The sequence below is a fragment of the Plectropomus leopardus genome, chromosome 5, assembly GCF_026936395.1.
Source record: "Plectropomus leopardus strain MGB_pleo_1.0 chromosome 5, ASM2693639v1, whole genome shotgun sequence".
NCBI lineage: Eukaryota > Metazoa > Chordata > Actinopteri > Perciformes > Serranidae > Plectropomus > Plectropomus leopardus.
This window is the reverse complement of record NC_142180.1, coordinates 35,118,341-35,139,630: the sequence shown is the minus strand read 5'-3', so window position 1 is coordinate 35,139,630 and position 21,290 is coordinate 35,118,341. Positions and strand designations below refer to the sequence as shown.

The 21,290-nt window shown below is 40.6% G+C and overlaps 1 protein-coding gene across 4 annotated transcripts in view; it reads left to right on the top strand.

The window, feature by feature from the left end:
- lpp (LIM domain containing preferred translocation partner in lipoma) overlaps positions 1-21,290 on the top strand; it is a 191,538-nt gene that overhangs the window by 129,523 nt on the left and 40,725 nt on the right. For all 4 annotated transcript variants that reach the window (XM_042483690.2, XM_088078082.1, XM_088078081.1 and 1 more), the window contains one exon: positions 8,175-8,271. In XM_042483690.2, coding sequence (XP_042339624.1) covers positions 8,175-8,271 — 97 coding nt within the window. The remainder of the gene's footprint in view (positions 1-8,174; positions 8,272-21,290) is intronic.

Genomic DNA, 21,290 nt, shown 5'->3' with positions numbered 1-21,290 from the left:
TTTTAATTAAATACCTTGATACCAGATGTTAAGATGGAAACTATTGGCTCCAGTGGAGTTGCTCACCTGGTGCATCCACCAACAAAGTTTTTTAGCCTCCAGGTAATAATAGCAAAAGTGCAGACAAGAGGTGCAAAGATAAAAAGATCATTTGAAATGATTTAAAATCAAGTTTAAAATAAGTTTGTAGTCACCTTAGGAGGTGCTGGGCCCGTCTGCGATGAGCCAAAAAGATGAGAGAAACCTTAATTTGCAACATGAAACTGCTTTGATTCAGGGAAGAGGAGACTTTTCAGACATTCATCTCCCGATGATTAAAACGTCCTGAACAATGAACGCTGAAGGAGTTCTAACCAAAAGTTTCAGCTGATCACAATCTGCAATCTTCAGTGCTAGATGCTGCTAAAATCCCCTAAATCTTACACACTCCTCCTTTAATATACTTTTATTTGAAGTGAACTATCTGCTGCATCCTTGTAAAAGTTGCATCTTGACTTCAGCCCGTGTGATCAAAACAGAGCAGTTCTTTGTTTTATCATGAATAAACCTCCCGCTTCTTGTCTGGTCAGTCTTAAAAGACTGAATCACAGCGATGAGGAGCTGTTCAAGGTTTCTATTGAAGTGCGCTGGCGTGTCACAGACGGTGACACAAACATTCTCCGGCTTTCAACGCCGTTTGAGAAAACAGGTCTCTGCAGTGTAGCAACATAAAGCCATCCACTGTAAACCGGCGGCTCTTAATACACACATTTACAACAAATAAAAAGCATCTTTTAGTGTTTAACCCATATGTTTGATTCCAGACACACGACATGCTTTAGCCCCCCCTCTGCTCAAAACACACACACACACACACACACACACAGAGTAACTCAGTGGAAGGATAGTGTGACTGATCCAGCAATCCTTTCATTGTTTTGGTGAAACAGAGTCGCCTAAGCTGCTATAATCACTCGTTTAGTGTTGCGGCAACAAATGCTTTTTTTAGATACTCCAATCCAATATAAACATTTCAATCCCTCATGAACCCGAACTAATGCAGTGGTCCATTTGCTGTTGTTGTTATTATTATTATTATATTTAATAAGCCATTTCAAAGCAGCTGTGTCCATATCAAATAATAGCATTGTGATGTAGTGAGACAAAAAGCAGAGATGTCAGATTGAGAGCTGACTAAAGCTCCTCTTTTAAAGCTGTAGCTAAAGAGCACTCTGCATTGTGAAGTCCATCATCATTTAATCTGTGGATAAAAACGTCTGTGCGTGATTATGTCTTTCTTTAGTTTGTGCTGATCGTGCAGGAAATGTTACGCTATTGTAAAAAGGTAAAACAATTGTTGTGGGTTTAGGGTGCAAGATTGGGTTTACAGGAAGTGAAACAGAAGCTGATGGATGACTGCAGGTTTTACAGACACACATTAGTGTTGTTTCGCAGCTGTCTTTCATTGGCCTCTCTCTCCACAGCGATTTCGCCTTCTGGTTATCACTTTCAGCTCAGTGGGTAGTGCTGTTTACGCAGTGGCTCTCAATCTCATTGTCTTTGCATGTTGCTTTTAAACTGCGCAGAAAAAGCCAAATACGGTTCATGATTCCTCAAAAGTTCAACTGAAATTCAAATAGTCCTCACTTTATGTATAAGGAAATATACACTATAATGTGTCTGCAACTGTTGTGCAAAATTTTTTAGAGCCTGTAGGGTTCAAACAGCCTGCTATGCATCTGTCAAAGTTGGTGTCCACATTTATAAGGAGGTCATGCGGCCTGAGACGTAAAAAAAAAATCATCCATGTGCAGTTGTCATGAATGTTGAAATTAGCTATGGAGACCAAACTTTTTGTTGCTGTTGTTCCATGTTGGCCACTGTAACATGGAGGTCGATGGGGACCGACTCACTTTTTGAGCCAGCCTCTAGTGGCCATTAGAGGAACTGCAGTTTTCGGCCCTGGAGGCTGCCGCTCGGTTGCAGCAGCACCTCAGTGTTTCAGTGCTGAACCACATGAAGAGCAGCTTCATAGGAAGTTGCAGGTAATAAAGTTATGATAATAATTAACATTCTTCACAAAAAAACTAAAATACACTGTTTTACCCAACTATGTAATATAGCACACACATATAGATAGATAGAAAGATAGATAGAATAAATGGCTTTTTATCAATAATAAGTCCATGTCATGGATAAGTGGATTATGCCGTTTAAAAGTGTAACTAACCGAATGAGTCTCTGCTGTGAAAAATATCGTATTAGCACACTCAGACAGTTTCTGTTGGGACATTATATTCTTACAAACGCATATTAAAAGATAAATACCATCTGACCTGTCACCATGATCATTATGACAATATGAAAATCAGCTGATCAGGCAGCTCTGCAGAATAATTGATGTTATTAGCACCGCTGCATTAATTATATTTGATATGTCAGACTGTTGTTGAGAAAAGTCCCTTATTTTCTTCCAGCTCTGGTAGCAATTAATCACATCTTTTGATCACATGTTTTCAGTACCATTATTTTGCAAACATTTATGAAGTCCATATTTACAATGTAAAGCAATTCTCAGAAGATTGTCTTGATTGGCAGCAAAAAAATCGGCATGGGGCTTAGATGTAGTGCGTAAAGAGGAGACTCGTGGGTACCCACAGAGCCCATTTTCATTTGGATATCTTGAGGTCAGAGATCAAGCGACCCCTGTGAAATGGCCATGCTGTTTTTCCATCGCCAAAATTCATCCTAAATTTGTAGCGTTATCAAGACCCCTTCCCAAAAAACTTGCATGACATGGCTGTATCATCACTCCAGCTTTAAATCTCAGCCCCATACAGCCTCTTAAAGACAGGACTGTCGGCTGGTGATTAACACGATTTAAAAAATGTAACACATTATGCATGAACTTTAATTGTGTCATGATCAATGCATTTACACTGACAGACCGAGATTTGGGTGGTTAAAGGTCACTGTGACCTCATATCCGTCCCATTCTTGTGGCACACCTGGATATAACCTGTAACTTTACTTGTTGGCGGAGGTTTACAACTGTGAGGCGGCTAATTCTAGTTTTGTTCTTCGGTCAATTTTTCTCTCTTTGCTGATCCTACCTCAGTATCAACTATAACCATAAAATATGACATCAAAATAAAAATAAGAAACCTCCCCCTGCTCCCCTGTAACTGACTAACTTATAACTCACTGCCAACTTTGCCCGGGAAAACGTAAACGTCGGCTGTCACAGTCACCGTGACGTAAATCTGAATTGAACCCGAGGACAAACATCGAGAATATCTATATAGAAAGAGTTTGTCATATAGAGGCATGGGTATTAAATTGAGTGTTTCATAACCAGTTAAAAACTCCTTGTAGCTAATCCAAAAGACAAAATAACAGAGTTGGAGCACTTTGTTGTTTCTGAAATGCATTAGGTCAGTAACCTTTGACACTTCTCAACAAACCCACACAGAGTTTTCTATGTAGAAATACATTTTAATTTCAGTTTAATAGTTTTTCTCAAGTAATGTATAACTTTGTTGCTACGAGCAGAGTTGACCCTTGCCGTGCTCTGCCAGGATTTATCCTACAGATCTGTAAGTTCTGCACCCCAGTAGGCGATGATATGTAAATACTTCTCGCTTCCTGTTTGCTTGTACTCCTTTGTTCCACCTCCACTAACAAAGGTGTAAAATCAGATGCCCTGAGAACAGTTGTCTCTCCCATTCACTCTCTATCACTGCAGCAAAGACAGAGCCCGAGGTTTGCTGCTTCTTAGTGGGACACGATGCTGTCAGGGCATCAGGTGAGAGCGCATACTGAGCCCCCTCCGCCCACTCCGCTCCTCGCTTAATCAGTTCTGACACAATGCCAATTCCACAGTGGGTGGCGCACACACAGCTTTATTCATAGATGTGGCAGTCGAGCGGTGATGGGCTCCCAGACTCTGCTCACCTTTCACCGTCACGCTGCATCAGGTGACACGCAACAGTGGTCACTTACAGATATTATTGTTGTTTTTGAGTTTAAGTGGTCTTGCATTTTACAACGGTTTGTCAAGTGGATGGCATTTTATGTGCTATCAGGATGTTTTTCAGGGATATTACAACTGATTACAAAGCAGACGGCGGATGACCTGAAACTATAAGCCTCGACATACCGGGGAAATAGCTGTTAACCCAGTCGCATCCGAATTTGAGCACTAACTTCAATGAAGCTACGGCTGGGTGTCCTGAGGGCGTAGGCAAACAATTTACTGAACTGAGCCAGACGTAACTAAAAAATGTCTGCGGCACGTATAGCTGCTGTATGGTTTCTATTGTTGCCTCTGAAAGGCTGAACAGGAACTGCGAAGCAATCATAAAGCATGCAGGGAAGCAATTTCTTTCTCTTATTCAAGTGAAAAATTATTCCGTGCTGTCACAAAAGACTCCCTAACAAGGTGCTTTAAACTCTCTGGCAGTGCATTGCTGCAGGGTGTCAAAGAGTGGATAAGCTATAAATGAAGCTTAAACTCAAAAGTCTGTTTCTGGTAATAGCAGCATTTCGTTCCCTCTCCAGTGTGCTTTTGATGTGGAGCTAAGATTAACAGTGTTAAATCGTCCTCTTCACTGTCTCAAAGTAACAACACAGGCATAATGAGCAGATTGTTGACAACAAGAGCGCTTCTTTGAGGCGCACGAATATCGTTATTATCTTTTCTTTTGTGCAGGTAGTTGTATTAGAATTCAGCACCCTCCCCCATTGACCATTGTGTATTATTTTAAAAAAAGGCCATGTAATTTGAGGTGACAATAGAGGAACAGCCAACCACTCAGAAATGTTCCTTTCATCTGATCCTCCATGATGTGATCCCGGCCGTTTATAGGAGGCACAAGGTGCCAAAGAATCCAGGAGCTGCGGCCCAGCTGCTCTCTAGAGAGCGCTCCGGCGTGGCGGAGAGATTTGCACGTCGAATGTGTCGATCCCTCAGAGTTAATGAGGCTCACTGTTTGGGCTTCCATTATCAGGCCTGCTGCATCCTGAGCCGGGGCCGAGCAAAAAGTCATGCATCATAAAGTCCTAGACGCTGCTTGATACATCGTGGACAGTAATCAGAGCTCAGCATTTCTCACTGTCTCTGGAAATAAACTCTTTAGAGCGTCGCATTTCCTCACACCAAACCTGCGGCGCTTTTGCATGAACACCTTTAATGTTTTAAAGTTGCTGTAAGTTCATACTATTTTCAAACAGCAAAAAAGTTGCATTAAATCTGGCTTAGATCTTAACTGCTCAAGAGGTTGAAACCAAAATGGTCACAACATGCAAGTGTTTTGGTATTATTATTGATCAGAATTCGTCATTCAAACCACAAATTAAAAATCTTGTTTCCAAGTTTAAAGTTAAAAGTTGAAAGTCTGAATGAAAAAAACATTTCAAGAGTCTGTAGCTTCCAGGGCTGGCACCACACTTTTAAGCGGCCAAAGCAGGATTTTGTTTGAGGGCCCCCTCATTGTTACCGCTTCACTTGGAGCTGAACCAACTTGTGTATTGTAAATATATGTTTAATCACACATAATGTTAAAAAAATGATGTGAAGACTAAAGTGGGACCAATTAGCAGCAACACTTTCTTTAAATAGACTGCAGTAAATACAGTGTTTGTCTATTACCCCGTCATTTAACTTAAAGGGAAAGTTCGTCCCCAAAATGAAAAGTCAGTCATTAGCCACTCACCCTCATGATGATGGAAATGAAGTGAAGTTTTATCATCCACAAAACACTGACAGAGGTTCACCGGGAAAAGGCGTTTATCTCCCAACAATTGAAGCAAATGGTGACCAGGATTCAAACTTAAAAAAAAATACAGAATAAAACAACAAAGTGTCTCCATGCTGCTCGTCTGAAGTAATCCAAGTAACCTGAAGCTCCAATGTAACAAGGTGTTTTGAAAAACGTCACTGGTTTCGTGTTTTTAGCCTTGTTTTCTCCTAGTGTTGGAGCCGCGTTCACGTGTGCACGCCTGTGCAAGACCAACGAGAGCTCACGGTCCCTGCACGCCAATGTTTACATGATACCCAGAAGTCTCCTTGGTTAAAAACTTACATAAGCCAACATAATATTTTGCTTCACAAGAAGAAAACGCAATTGGATTTTGATCAGAGAATATGGAAAAAAAATTGTGGGGGGGCAATGCTTGCTTCAGCAATGCTTTATTTTTTACCTTTTACCCCGCAGTGAATCACTCTTCATGAGTGCACCTGCGCTGTGCCTAAAGAAGCTATACTGTATACCATTGTGTTGTGCTCTTTACAACTGGCTGTGAAAACTGTGCACTGCATGCTTTTGCTAAATGGTCTTTTCTGTGAGTCAGCAGACATTTGCACTGGTTGGTTTTATATATAATCTCTCCAGGGGCTGGTTCTTTCTTTTCTGTGTACATAAAGGTGTAAAAAACGAAATGAAACGAATAATGTACAGAAGGACCAAAAAATGTCTGAGCTGATTTCTATGGAGTAATTTTAGTTAATTTTAGTAGATTGGGGAAAAAAAGCTCTTGATATATATCCTTGCTCTTAATTTTTTTATTGAATCCCTTTTTTTCCCTTCATTTTAAAATTCTGTTGAGTTTCACAAAAAAAGATAATTGACAAATCACTTTACAATTATGCACAGCTTTGTCTGCCAACCAGCTCTGACAGCTGACCGCCATCCCATGATGCAGTGATGCTCAGAATTTTTTTAAAATAATAATAAATATAATAATAATAATAATAATAACAATAATAGTAATGATAATACAATGATAATACCAAATGTTTCAAAATGTAACAATTAAAACAATTAAAATAAAAACTTTAAAGTGTTTTGTTTTTAATTTCAGTGAGACTTTTACCTGATTAAGTTCAAATATATTAACGGAAAAAGCATTGTTGAATTTACACCTACTTTCTTTCTATTCCTGAAACTTTGACTGACACACACACAATGAGTCAAATGAATGAAAATTACGTGCATACAAATGTACTCATCAATAACACCAGAAGTCACGATCTGTAATTACTCTTTCATTCTGAATACAAAAACATTTTCTCACTCAATGTCTTATTGACAAATCTGATTCCTTTATGTGTCACAGTAAACCGCGGATGAATAAATACAAAACCGGATCGGTGGCGTCCATCCACCCTGCTCCCAGACGTCACAATTAGGAACACCTCAAAGGTCAGCTCAGATCTGAGCCCGCGTTACAATATTGAAAATCAAATCTACTGTAAAGATCCAGCCGGCCCCAGATCTAGGGAAGGTCATCCGAGTGTCACTGATTTCTGAAAAAGCTCAGCCGCGCAGCACGAAAGGAGTCAAGTTCAGGCCTCCAGGGTGTCTGCAAAGGACACACACCTGTGACGGGATTGCGCCGTGAGCCGGGGCTGGAGGCTGGGGGGGGATGGGGGATTTCTGCTGCTCTGCGGATGATTGGCAGAAAATGTCAGGCACGACACGTCAACCCCATACAGACACACAGCGGGAAGATGTCAGAGACTGCATGATAAGAGGGAGGCCGGGCTCACAAGGAAAGGAAGGAAGTGGCATCTTCAGAGAGTTATGTCATCCTTCTGAAATCTCTCACAGATTAGGCCTCGACACAGCTCACACCTAAAGTCTTTTGTGCTCCGAGTGCGAAAAAATAGCTATCTCCTGACCTATCACCCAAATGCACAAGACTTAAAAAGCAGCTTCCCTCTAATGTTTGCCTCCCCTTTTCCTTCTGTTATCATTATTTTTTTCCAAAAATACAAGGATTAGTCAGGGTCACACTTTTTTCCACATGCTTGTATTGCACAGAAGGATATGCACAACCTTCTGGGCTGCACACCACTGGGGCCTGAGCCAGGGTCAGATATCTCAGAGGAGGGAGGCAGGCTGAAGACCGTCCGCTGCATTTTAATTACACTCAATGTGTTTTGTTTGACCTTGAGAGAGCGCTTCATCCTGATTTATTGAAGTCAGGTTTTTGTGAATCTTTAAGTCGAACCTGGACGTTTTTTTTTGTAAAGCAATATATCCTTGCAGTTTTAAGCAGCATTTGTAAGGCACTGAGCGCAGGTGACATTCATCAGGGAGCTGGAAATAAATGCAATAAACCGCTGAAAATGTTCCTCATTACCTCGCTCGGCTTTGTGAATCACAACTATGTTCCTCTCTCTGGTTTTTCAGGGCAGCGCTCCGATGGCCCACCCCGAGGACGAGCTGGAGCGCCTGACCAAGAAGATGCTGTTTGACATGGACCACCCACCATCTGAGGAGTATTTTGGTAAGAAAGATCATCTCTCACACACACATACGGTAACTATTGTGCTTCTTCTCAGAACATATTGTGACATGCCACAGTAGGAAAAACCACAGTAGGCGTTAATGATGAAATTAACCCATAAAGGCCTAGAGCAATTTTGGCGGCGCCTGACCCCCTGTATTGATTTTTTAACCCTTTCTAGCAGTCAGCATCAAGTGCCATACATCATTTGATTCAGGAGGACTTGAAGTTTCAGTCTGGCTCACTTAAAGTCATATTTAATACTGGCTCTGTCTGTTAATGGATTAATTTAACCGAATTTATAAACATTTTTGTCGTTTTGGACTGCTAAATGAGTTTTGATCTACATCTCAGCTTTCCTCAGCAAGTTACAATTATAAGATTATCCTCTGCGTTTTCAGTGAAAAACGCGTTCCAACATTTTATATGCTGAAATTCTCAACTTAACATAACTTTCTAAAGCATGTTGATATAATTCGCTGTTTAAAAGTTATTAATTACCATTATGAATCCCAGTCACCGTTCGCTTCTATTGTTTGGGAGATGAATGCGACTCCTTTTCCAAGTGAAACTCCGGCAGTTTTTTGTGGACTGTAAAACTTTGCCTGACTTTCTGTCAGCATGAGGGTGAAAGGATAATGACTGATTTTCATTTTGGGGTGGACTGCAGTTGGGATTTATACAAATCATCTTTTGACATTAATGAATTGTATAAATCCCAACTGCAGTAAATGACGTCAAACAAAATGTTTACTGTCTGAGTTTTCAAGTCTGGATACTACATCTTTTCCACATTACAGTGTTTCCGCTTGTTTATCAAACTAGTCACAGATATACAGCAGCAAAAGGCTGTTTCTGTAGATAACAGACCAAATAAATAGAGGCAACATTATGTTTTTCATATAGGCAGTATACAGTGTTGTCAAAATATCACATTTTTAAAAAAATACTGAACTGCAATTTAATGAGTAAATCCCTGTAGATATCCTGTCAGAAATAATGTTTAAAACATAGTCAGATGGAAAAAAACAACACCATATCTTGAGTTTGGTCAAAGAAAAATGGATTAAGCAAACATTCAAAAGGCACAAAAGGAACTATTTACTTTTAAACCCACTGACTATAATCTCCATGTAAAAGCTTCCCGATCCACTGTCATCTTATGTCTGCAGTAATTAAGACGAATGTTTCTTGAGTACATGCATGAAGCATTTCAATAGCTGTCGCCGAGCACTGACGTCACGAAAAACCACAACTTATCATTGAGATCTAACAAGCTCTCACTCACTCCTAATGACCCGCTGCTTGTTACTAATTGATTTCCCCCTCCACCTCAGCCTCCCCCTGCTCTACTTTGTGCCTGTTATGTGTGACATATTGTAGTGATGCGAGTCTGCTCTGTGTTGTGTTGGGGAGGCTCCCTGAGTCATACACTTCAGAGCTCCGTCGCCAAACAAAAGCATATGATCATTTCTGCTACAAGTGGTTCTGTGTCGCCTGCTGTGACACGGCAACAGTCACTTCACAGTGTGGCATTCATTGGTGAGAGTAGCAAAGTGGCTAAAATTAACCCGTGAGTCACTGTTTGATTCAATGTTACACTAATAGTGAGAACAGCTCTGCAGGCACACACACATTTATGATTCAGAGGCAATCCCTGAAAACGTTGATGCAGGTAGCAACAATCTCATTATGAGCTTTTCTGATCGCTGTGACATTATGTGAAACTAAGAGGCGAAACAGTCTGAAGAACTGTCAGACTGTAGACAACAGTGGACAGAGTTTAACGCCTGGACGCACTTCATGCATGAGCAGCGCGTGACGGCAACTTTGCCAAACTGCAGCGTCTTGCACACTCGTGGTGTTCACGCAGGCAGCACTGTTGCTGCGACGCTTATTTCCACAATTAAAAGCACATTTTGCACTCATTTATGAAGTCATGCAAGTTCCTACATTGTCAACAACATGGTCCTGCAAGTATTTCACACTAAAATGCCTTGTGTCAACAACTGATAGGATTCTGTCGACAGAAACGTTGCAAGAGGCCTTTTATTTTGAAAGAGAAAAAGGAAAGTTTGAGTAAAACAGATATACTTGTATTTCCTCATGTCTGTGACCATAGACTGTATATAAAGATGGACAACATGACAGCTCCCCCAAAATGTTACTTTAAAATCCGGATCGCCCCCTGGTGTCTGACTGCAGTATAGGTCATAGAGCCCGCCCCTCCAGGTTAGTGAATACAACATAGACCAAACTATAAATTCAAAATCCACGCTAAATACGTTTTTCCCAAAGATGATTTCTGTTGCTGAAGGTAGTTCTCATCCTCCGGATGTTTGTACAAGTGACATTTTTATGATAAGTTCAGTTTTAATGAGTTATTTAATTCTACAAAAAGTTTAGAGCCACAAGCAAAGATATCGCCACGTTTCTGTTACGATGGTCATTCTTTATACAGCATAGCCCAAAATCGCACAATGTACACCGGGCTTTAAAGTAGAAGTGGCTATGGTCACCTGTGGCTCCAAACCAACATGATGGGGACGACCAAAATGCCGAACTTCAGGCTTCAAAAGAGTTGTCCACAAAAAAAATGTCAGCTAAGTCCACTTCTTTTATACAGTCTGAAGTTGTCCAAAACTCCTGGTTTTGCTACAAACCAAACCAAAGCCACATTTAGGAATAAACCAATGTGGGACAGTGGGTTAGGTTTCCTAGATTAGCCCACCCAGTGACCCACAAAGTTAGTTTTGTATCACAAGAACAATGTTTTTGGAAAATGGCTGGAGGCTGCAGACTTCGGTGCAGGTGTGTGTGATACAGACGAGGTTAAGCCAGTATTCGTCTTATCTGTTGATTTGGTGGTGTAGACACAGCAGCAGATCCACCAGTCTGGGAAGCAGACCTCAAGGTAGAGTCTCAAAACTATATCAGTGTGATCAAAGGATAAGACGCGACTCCTGCTCGGGGTATAATGAGAAGGAGAGATAAAGGCTTTGGACAGATGAAACATCCCGATTTTGATAAAACTCTGAATCTTGTTTGATTGTCCAGCGCTATTTTTTTTACAGTATTTCTCTTCTTTTTTTTCTTCCTCTGAAGATATTTAATTTTGTTCTCATTTAAAAAAAAAAATTAAAAAATATAACCGCCAGGATTAAACAAAATACCCATTCAATACTATTTCGCAAAATAGGATTCAAAAGAGAAGGATTCTGTGCATTTATATTTCATTTTCTATTTTTCCGCCCTCTGTACCCTCCGCTGCCAGCGAGTGCCAGCCCTCTGCTGCTCTCTTCTCTAGCCTTTAATCCCCTTTGCCCTGGAATTAATTCCCATGCCCATTAGATACCTCACTCAATACATTCAATAGGACTCTGAAGCTGGCTTTATATCAGCACATAATCGCACAGCACACCCATGATAGCATGTGTAGGTGTATTATAGCTACAGGGACGTGTATTTAACCAGTATTAAGGGATATTCGGCTTCACGTTGGTGCACACTGATGTAAAGACCTTAATTGGTCCACATTAGACGTAGGTCAAATGGATCTGCTGGCTTAAGCAAAGTGTAGTCATTTTACAGAGGCCCTCAAAGCCTTGTTGGCCTAATTTTTGGGTGAATGCAGTCCTGACTTGAACTCTGTGTACTGCTATACCATGCATGCAGTTGCCACTATAAGGCTGAGTGGCTGAAGGCTAGTGAAACAAGGACATGGGAGTTGAGAAATGGGTCATATGTGAGCTGAGGTAGCCAGAACAAGTTAGGGATAGCGTGTGCGTCCCCAGCTGACAGCGGCTGGCTGTTACTGGAGTGGAGTGAGGTGGGGGGAGTGTGTATTTGTGTGTGTGTGTGGAGGGAGCGAGGAGGGTCATCTTGTGGTTAAACAAGGCGACAGCTGAATTCACTGAGAGATAGAAAGAGGATGAGGGCAGGAGCCTGACTGCAGGGACTCATTAGGAGGAGAGTTCAAGCACAGGCACATGCCGTTCTGCAAATCCACTGAGTCCCCGTCCTCCCCCGCTGAATAATGTACACATCACCAACACGGTAACTTTAGTCCGGCGTTTTCTTTACTGTATATGCAAAGCTGTGGGATTATCAGTCCCAGAGCATAAGACTTTTGTAATTACAAGGAATCTAATGGCACACAAGCCTCTTCTTCTTCTTTTTTTATTTTTTTTGTTGGGGTACAGGAAGTTGGAACCCTAAGGCTAGTAATTAACAAGATTAATCAAAGTGGGGCTGCGATCTCTACAAGCTACTGGACTGGATCATTGTCTTCCTATAGCAAAGTTTTATTGGTGTCACTAATGTCTGTGATGAGCTTGTCAGCTGAAACAGCTCTGCAGAGTTTTCATTGGTCCAGAGGGGGTTAATTGAATTGAATTAACGTTACACTGCGGCTCTGTGATGTCACAGATTCAGTATCCGTAGTTACACAACATTATCATGCTCTTTTGGTTTAGTTTAGTTTGCACATACATGTGTATAGAAAAGACGGAAAAAGTTAAAACGTTGTGCAGGGGAGGTTAACCCTGTGAAGCCTGAGTGTTTCAAAAACATGGGAAGAAAGCAATGAGCAACTTAAGAAACTAAAAAGTGCCTAAAAATTAGCAAGATTTTAGTCAAAAAGTAAAAAGGAGTAACTTTAGTAAAAATGAACTTACCTGAAATAAGCCCCCCCCAAAAAAAATGAATAATAATGTAAAAAAAGCCCCCCCCCAAAAAAAACCCTGAAAATAAATATAAAGGAACAATAATTTAAAAACAAACAAGGTAATTACCTTGTTTGTTACCCCAAAAAAGTAAGATAAAATAATAATAGTGTAAAAAAAAAAAAAAAAATAAATTGCCCCCAAAAAAGTAAAAACAAACAAAACAAAAAACAAAAACCTGAAAATAAGTATGAAGGGATAATAATTAAAAACAAATTATTTAATTGCCTTAAAAATGCTAAAATATTAAATGAATATGCTTATTTATTATCTATAATATAATTTTAAAAATGTAAACAGAACTTGATATTTCCCCTATTTTCATTTTTGTTTTTTTGGAGAATTTTCCAATTCTTAAATTTATTCATTTCTTTTTTGAAGGACATTTCTTGCCAAGTTGCTCATTGCTCTCTCCCTATGTTTTAAAAAATCTAACCAATTTATTCAGGTTTTCAAAGGGTTAAAACCAAAAATGGCTTATGGAGATACCTCTGTTATTAAAAGATTGCATAACTGATCAACATTTCAAGTCAAAGATGTAATCAAAAATTAATGAAAATGTACAAATGACCATAATTTGTGTTTACAAAGTGAAATGCATCAGAAATGAATCAATGAAGTGCTGTGAATCTTTGCAAATTAAAGTCCTTTTTTGGATGTAACAACAACATCAGTGTGGGAATTACACCAGCCACGGCAATGAAGACTTTTTTTTCGTGTGGCACATAAAAAGCAGCCGTTCTCAAATGCGAGCACTCCTCAAAAAAACCTGAAAATTGTGCAGTATAAAAGAACGTCTTTTCTTGCGAGAAACCCAGTTTGCGAGCCAGAAATTCCTCCTGTGATTGAAGCATCTTTGAAAAGCAACTGATTAGTCCTGATTTAGAGTTCCAGATTAGATTTGAGTAATCTGAAAGAGCCTTTTCTCCAAATGTCATCATCCGTCATATTTAATCCACTTAGGTTGTGCGTAGGTGTACTGTGTTTGTGGAAATCTAATAAGACACAGCTACTCAGCTTGCAGTACAGATGCCTTGGCATTTGTGCATCAGAGGGAACTTACAATATTTTGTCATCACTACATTTCTGTCAACCAAAACCAGGACATAAAGCTGAATAATTGAAAGGATGAGATGCTCTGCATTATTTACAATTAGTGATGATGATAGTTATGCAGTGTAGTTCATTCTGCCGCAGAGAATCTGCTTTTTATTCCTTTTTTTTAAAATGACAGGTTGAGAATTCAGTCATGTGATCCCTGACGTTCAGTGTATAGAATTAAAAACGATGTGAAAATTTAATACCCAATCAATATTTATGTGATTTTCCAGTGAGATTTTTGAGCCGCGGCATAAATGTTTCGGTAATGTCATTATCAGATGGCGGAGAGATCGTCATCGGAAATAAACAGAGAGATTCATTTGGGCATACTGTACTCCACGCAGGACTCGGAGCTGTCGGGAAAGCCTTTCCTCCTGGTTTGAGCTAGCCTTTGTTTTATGATAAGAGCCGGAGAAGAAAAGGCAGGCTTTGCCATTTTCCCTCATAATGTCAGCTGGAGGAGCCCTCATAATTTATAAGACACCTCGCATGAAATGTTCATGAGGAATCTTGGAAGAGATACAAATGGCAGCGTAGCTCCAGTAACGGTACAGGCCAGAGGAGTCGGAACAGATCAGCTAAGGTAATTGGGTCAGAAAAAGTTTAGGTTCACACAGTGCTCTCGCAGTGCCGAGCTGTTTCCTCCGAACACAACGGAGCTTCATAACTTAATGTATTAATAGGCTTCCAGTTTAGACAGCTTTGTGCATTGTCTAAGATGCTCCGGTGGAATTCATTTGCATATTACTGAGGTCGCCCTCAGCAACCTCTTAGGAGTTTGCTTTTAGATGTGCCTCTACATGTCATAACAAGTGGGATGTGTGTCAGAGTAAAACCTTTCTGCTGGCTTAAAAAGACGCCCCCCCCAACCTCCTCCACCCCGCTCCCCCACCACGCTCCACCTCCACAGTCTCCAAATGCCTTTGGCCAACCATCTCCCCCATTACACCTAAGTGTTTCTGTTTAGTGCATGAAGGTGTACCTTTAAGTCGTCTTTATTTGGAGTGTAGAAAGAAACAAAAGCTCTCCTAAACATGCAGGTACAATGTGATAACACACTCGCATTTATAGATGTTTTCATACATGTGATGCAGCTCAAAGTGCTTTACATTAAAGCTACAGTTGGCAGCTTTTATAAATCAAGTTTTTTTCATAATTGCTGAAACCGTTAATATACCTGCACATGAGACAATCTGTGAAAACATCATATTCCTCTGCCTGCTCGTAGCGCTACAAATAGCCTTACTGCACATAAGTAACCAGTTGCAGAAGCTCTTGTTTTTATTTCGGCGCACGTGTTAACAGTTAGAGCAACCACACTTTCGACACGAGCAGCTGGACATCGTACAAACTGTCATTGCTCACAGTCATAAAAAGATACAAATATTTATTTTTAACTCAACAGTAGGCGGGTTTCCATTGCAGATTTGTGCAAATATTTTAGAATTGTCGATAAAACACAATTGCGAGATGACTGTGTTTCAACTGAATGATTTTATGTCACTTCTCTGGCGATAACACTCAAGAAGCATGGCGATGGATGTTCAGAACATTAGCAGGTTTATCTCTATAGCAGCACCCATTATTTCCAATTGAGGCGACATAGGCGTTATGCAAACGATAATGGAAAGGCAAGCCTCATACGTGGCCGCTCCCACGTATGAGGGATTTCGGGAAGGTGATAGTCCAACGATTTCACAGAGAAATTGTGGATTCAAAACTTCTGGATGATCCGCTCAACTTTCTCAGAGTTATGTGATGCAGTAACAGCTCTTGTAGCTCCGGCTGCATCATGAGGGAGCCAGTTCCTACTGACAAGCACACAGACACAGCATCATGTGACCTATGAAAGAGAGAAATGTTTTTTTCCATTGCAGTTTTCCTAAATATGGCTTTTTTGAAATCGCCTGAAATACCACCTCATGCGAGTGTACAAACATTTAACAAGTTAAATGGGGGTTTTGTCTAAATTGACGTGTTTCTTTTTCAGTTTGCACAATATGAGGGTAAATGGAGAAATACCTACTTCCTGTTTCCATTTCAAACAAAAGACTTCTGACGACATTTCTATTGACATTTCAGTAACACAAGGCTTTTGATGGCAAAATATTTGCATAAATGTTGTATGCAGCGGCCCCTTTAAAATGTGGAATATCGGCTTTTAACTACAGGAATACAGTACTCATAGCAGCAGCAGCAGCAACACTGTCTAAAAAGTGCTGTAAAAGTTACCAATTGTATGTGTAAGTTGTAAAATAAAGGTCTTTAAAGTTATAATCTTTAAGATTTAAGGTATTATTTATGGTCTGCATTTTTTCCAAAATAACCATTCAGTGTATTTACATCCTTTAATTACCTCCCTATATAGTAGGTTTTATATACGTTAGTGGCGGAGTCCGCCATTCCCACCCTAAATTCCAGTTGTTTAACTGTGCACAAAGGATTCATAGGAAATGATGCATCCATGTAATCTAGGGTCACTGTTTTTAATTAAATCTCATTGATGTCGGCCTCAGAGTTAACTGTTGACTCTCCTGCAGCTGTTACAGAGTTCCTGCTAATGCTGACCCAACATTCCCGACTGCAGCTGCTTCAAATTAAAAGCATTCGACTGGCATTAAAATAGAGTGGCTTTCTACAAAACACAACAACACATGCAGCATGAAATCAGATCATGGTCGCAATTTGAATTGACTGACTTCTTCATTAAAACAACGTGACTTTATTTGGCTGCTCTGTAAACAATTACACCACTGTCTCTTGAATTCCTCTGAGTGCTGTCGTGTTAAACAATGCCACAGTAACCACAGGTTTTCGCCAGATCAAAACAGATCACAGTAAAACTCCAGACAACAGAGTGACGTGTAGTTATATAGTTAAAGGGACAGTTCAGCCCCAAAATCAAAAATACATATTTTATCTTTTACCTGCAGTGCTTATGGACGGTGTTATTTATCAAACTAGATTGGCACTCAGCTCGACGTGCTCAAAGTGACAAAAAATTTATTTAAAAACCTCTACAGTTATGTCTCTTTCCAGATATCATGACCCAGTTACTCAAGACAATCCACAGACCTTGTTGTAAGCAGTTTCATAAAGGAACCATTTTCTTTCTATCAAACTACACCCGCCAATAGTATCACTGCACAAAGAGAAGTGTGCATCTGCTCCTAGACAACAGACCAGTGCTTGTGACGGCTCAGGATGTCCTCAGCTGGGCCGTAACGTTAGCTGGCAGTAGATGCATGCTTCTTCTGCGCAGTGATACGGTTGGCGGGTGTAGTTTGGTTGCTCACAATAAGGTCTGTGGATTATCTTGAGTCTATGAGATTTTTCCATTGGATTTTGGATTATTATGGAAAATGGTCTTTGTAGAGAACAAATGTTTATGATACTTACACGTGTTGTTCGCAAAATAATCTCCACAAAGGAACAGAGTTTGGAGGATTTTTGGAGCCTATATGTAAAAAAAATAGCTATCATTAGGCTGTAAAAGTTATATGGTTGCATCACCGGCGCTACGAGGCTGTGAAACTGTATTCGGCATGATGACGTTCATTCAGCCACTTGTTAACAACTGCCAATTTTAAGAGTAGGGTAATTACTGAGGTATTATATGTCCTAAAAGTCTTTTCAGTTTATGTTAACCACAGACTTTATCTAACCCCATTGACTTTGAGTCGAGGGAACCAGGAGGGGCCGGTTCCTGGTTTTAGGACTCATTACTTAAATTCTCTATAACATGTTTAATAATCTTTGGTATTTTATTCAGTTTTGACCTTTACCTTAAATATGATCACAGTTGATTGGTGTTTGAACTTGACTCCAGTTTTTACCCACAGTAATCTCATCACAGGCCCTTTAGTTTGAAAAGTCAGTTTCCTCTTTCACTATGAGAGGATTTCGCCCAATCACAGTGCCTGGCTCTTTGTTGTACTGTGCTGTACTTTATATGTATGTTGCAGAGATCACTATGAGACAGAGGAGCATAATGCGGCTGGAAGGAGGTCAGCGACCACCCAGGGGCAGGGGGGGCATCATACGAGGCAGTCTGGTGACATGGCAACTAGTCTAAATCCCATGCATCACTATACCACCTACAGTGGATTATCATGTACGACTGCAAAAGACTAGATTATACGACACAATAGCCGCGGCTGATCCATCATAGCTGCTTTTATAAGAGCAGTGCAGTATGTATGTCAGTGTGAGGCTGCGGATTTGACTTCCAAGACGCCCTTTTCTCATGTAAATAACGCCGCTTTGATTGTAAATCTACGAATATGTCAGACTGAAGACACAAAAGCCTTCGCCTCTGTTGAAACTATAATTCTGTTCTTTTATGAATGAGATCTTAGCGTTTTTTCTGCTATGTCATCATCCTGCTTGTAATTGGTCACATGGTTGTTTTCAATACTTCATTATATTTGTTACTATTTTGAGCAGTGGGGGCAGTTTCATAAAACATGAAGTAGTTTCTTTTTTTTTTCTAGCATAGTTTATGGGCGTTCTTTGCCATTTCTGTTCTCTCATTATCTCGTCCCAGCACTGCCGCTGACCTCGCAATGCTGCTTTCTAGTTTCTCAGCTGATGCAGTGTGCCAGCATGGGGCTTCTCTTCCCGGCGACAGAAGCCCGCTTTTTGGCAGCGGTTCACGTGAGGTGACCACCCCCTCCTTCTGCTCTCAGCCCCCCACCCTCCCCTCTATTCCCTCCCCTTCCTCCCCCGCCAGGCTCGGCGCTTGCTACCCTGCCTCGTTGAGACAGCTCCACTGAGGCTTGCAAGATCAGCTGCCGTGCGAGCCCAGCTGAGGCTTCCGGGCACTCACGTTGCTAGATTTCATTTGTGAGTGAGCGTTTGACCTCGGGAATGAGTAGACATCCGCATGCTCATGCACGCAAACGCAGACATAGTTACAAGCACACGGGTGCGCACGGATAAACAGCGTACAAACACACACACGGACATCTTTGAACTCGCAGCTTGCCTGCATATTGTGCTGCACACACACTCACCTGTTCCCTCCCTCTCTTTCTCTCTCACCCCATTCGCCAGCCCCGCTCGCTCCCTGGCACCCCTCCATGTCGCTCCTGCCAACCTGCTTCTAAAACATGTAACCTACACTCAGCCCCCCTCGCTCCGCCGCCGCGGGCCCTGACAGGCCGAGCAGTAATGCTTAGTGGCACAGGCTCGCCTATCCTCCATCCTCCACCATCGCCGCAGCAGTTCTGCAGATTGCTATTTGCTGACATTGGGAATGAGATTAAAGGCAGGGGTTAGGAAAGAGGCATTCGGAGATTGAAATGCAGCGATGACAGCTATTTCTCTTGTCATACCAAGGCAACTGAAGGCCACAGCATTGTCAGGCTGCACGGAGGGCAATCTGAAGCAACAAAGTAGATTAACCTGGAGGGGAAAGAGATGAAACGGCACACGAATCGCGGCCTCTGGCTGTTCAGTAGCTGGCGGTTACACTCCTAATGTGTTTGATGCACTTATTTTCTGCTGTTAGCCACTCGCTGACCTATTGTTTATGTCTTTAATTAAGTGTGAAGAAGTTAGCACAGTGTTGTACCTTTGTTGGCACACCTTTTTAAAGGTGTTGCACTAAATTAATGCTTTATTAGAGGGTGGCAACATGCCTAATAAAAATGTGAAGTAGAGCAAGAAATTTTGTTGCAGCTACATTTCTATTAGCCATATCTTAAAGGTACACTGCAGATTTTCAACCAGCTTTGTATCAAAACAATGTGAGTAGTTTGTGTAGATGGACTGTGGTAAACTTCCTCCATCTAACCATCGCCTGGATCTCCCTGTTCCCGTTCCAGTGACACAGTATTTGCAATAAAATCTTATACTGCCAAAGTCTGATCTTTATTCCTAAAGCAAGAAATCTTGTTATTATTTATTAGTAGACTATTAGTATTGCTGATTTTAGGGTTTGAATCATATTTGCGAAAAGTTTTTACTATAGAAAAAAACTCTGTTTTTGCATATAATTAACATGAAAATATTTAATAAAACAGTTGCATCTTATGCTGAATGGCGCACTTTTCATAATTTGCATCATCCAGCAGAGTTTCACCGGCTCTTCTTGGCTGTTGCTTGAACTACAGGATGTACTGCTGCTTTTTGGTTTTGCCCGTCACCCATCCTACCGCCACGGACACCATGAGTGTAAGAGCAGATCAAGACACAGAACCGCCTCTCTATCTAAAAACTGTGACCAAAATCCAATCAAACGGTAAAACTAGGCATTGCTGATCAAATATAAATTAAGTTTATGTTACTGCACTGCCTGTGCCTCGCTGTATCAGAATGTCATGTTATCAGAAATGTTTGTTTATTTATTTATTTATTTATTTATGTTTTTGGTTGTTTTCCCTGCTTACTCTATCCTTCAAAAGTACCCTCCACTCCATGTTGCAAGTAATTAAATAAACAAATAAACAAACAAAACAACAATTTTATAGCTGTTACTAAGTAAGAAACAAAATAAATTCGTTAAAAAAAAACAAAAGACATACATAATGTGACTGATATAATAAGGAAGCAGGCCCATATCACATTACAGTTTGCATTGGGAATCTAAACATCGACATATATGACAACAAAGTACAAATGCATTATAACACAGCACATCTACCAATAGTACCTAAAGCTGCCATTCTTGCCAAAAAATTAGTATGCTGTTGCCATATCTCTTTAAATATCCTGACTCTTACATCTTACATTGTAGCAGATTTTATCTAATGGGATGTCGCTTGACAATTCATTAACCCAATGCAATATGGTAGGAGGGTGATCAGATTTCCAGTGGATTGTAATGCACTTCAAAGCAAGATCAATATATTTTTTATGATATTCATCCCAAGGCTCCATTTTGCCCGTGCCAAGAAGACACAAGCAAGCAATTTTATAATATCTGGGCACAGTTCTATAGTATTAATTACAGTATTAGAAAATGTTGACAGCAGATTACACCACAGTTCACTAAAACGTGATAAGAGTAACCCCAGAAACAGAATTTTAGCCTCGTGAAGCTGTGATAGTGAGAGTTTGTAATCAGGTGGGCACCACACTACTTCCTGCACAGTGAAAACAAAGGCCAAAAAAACGGAGATCAATAAAAACCATAGAATTAAGCGGTGCTGTTATATGTATGACTCTGTTACTGCGTGGCCTATTTCTCGC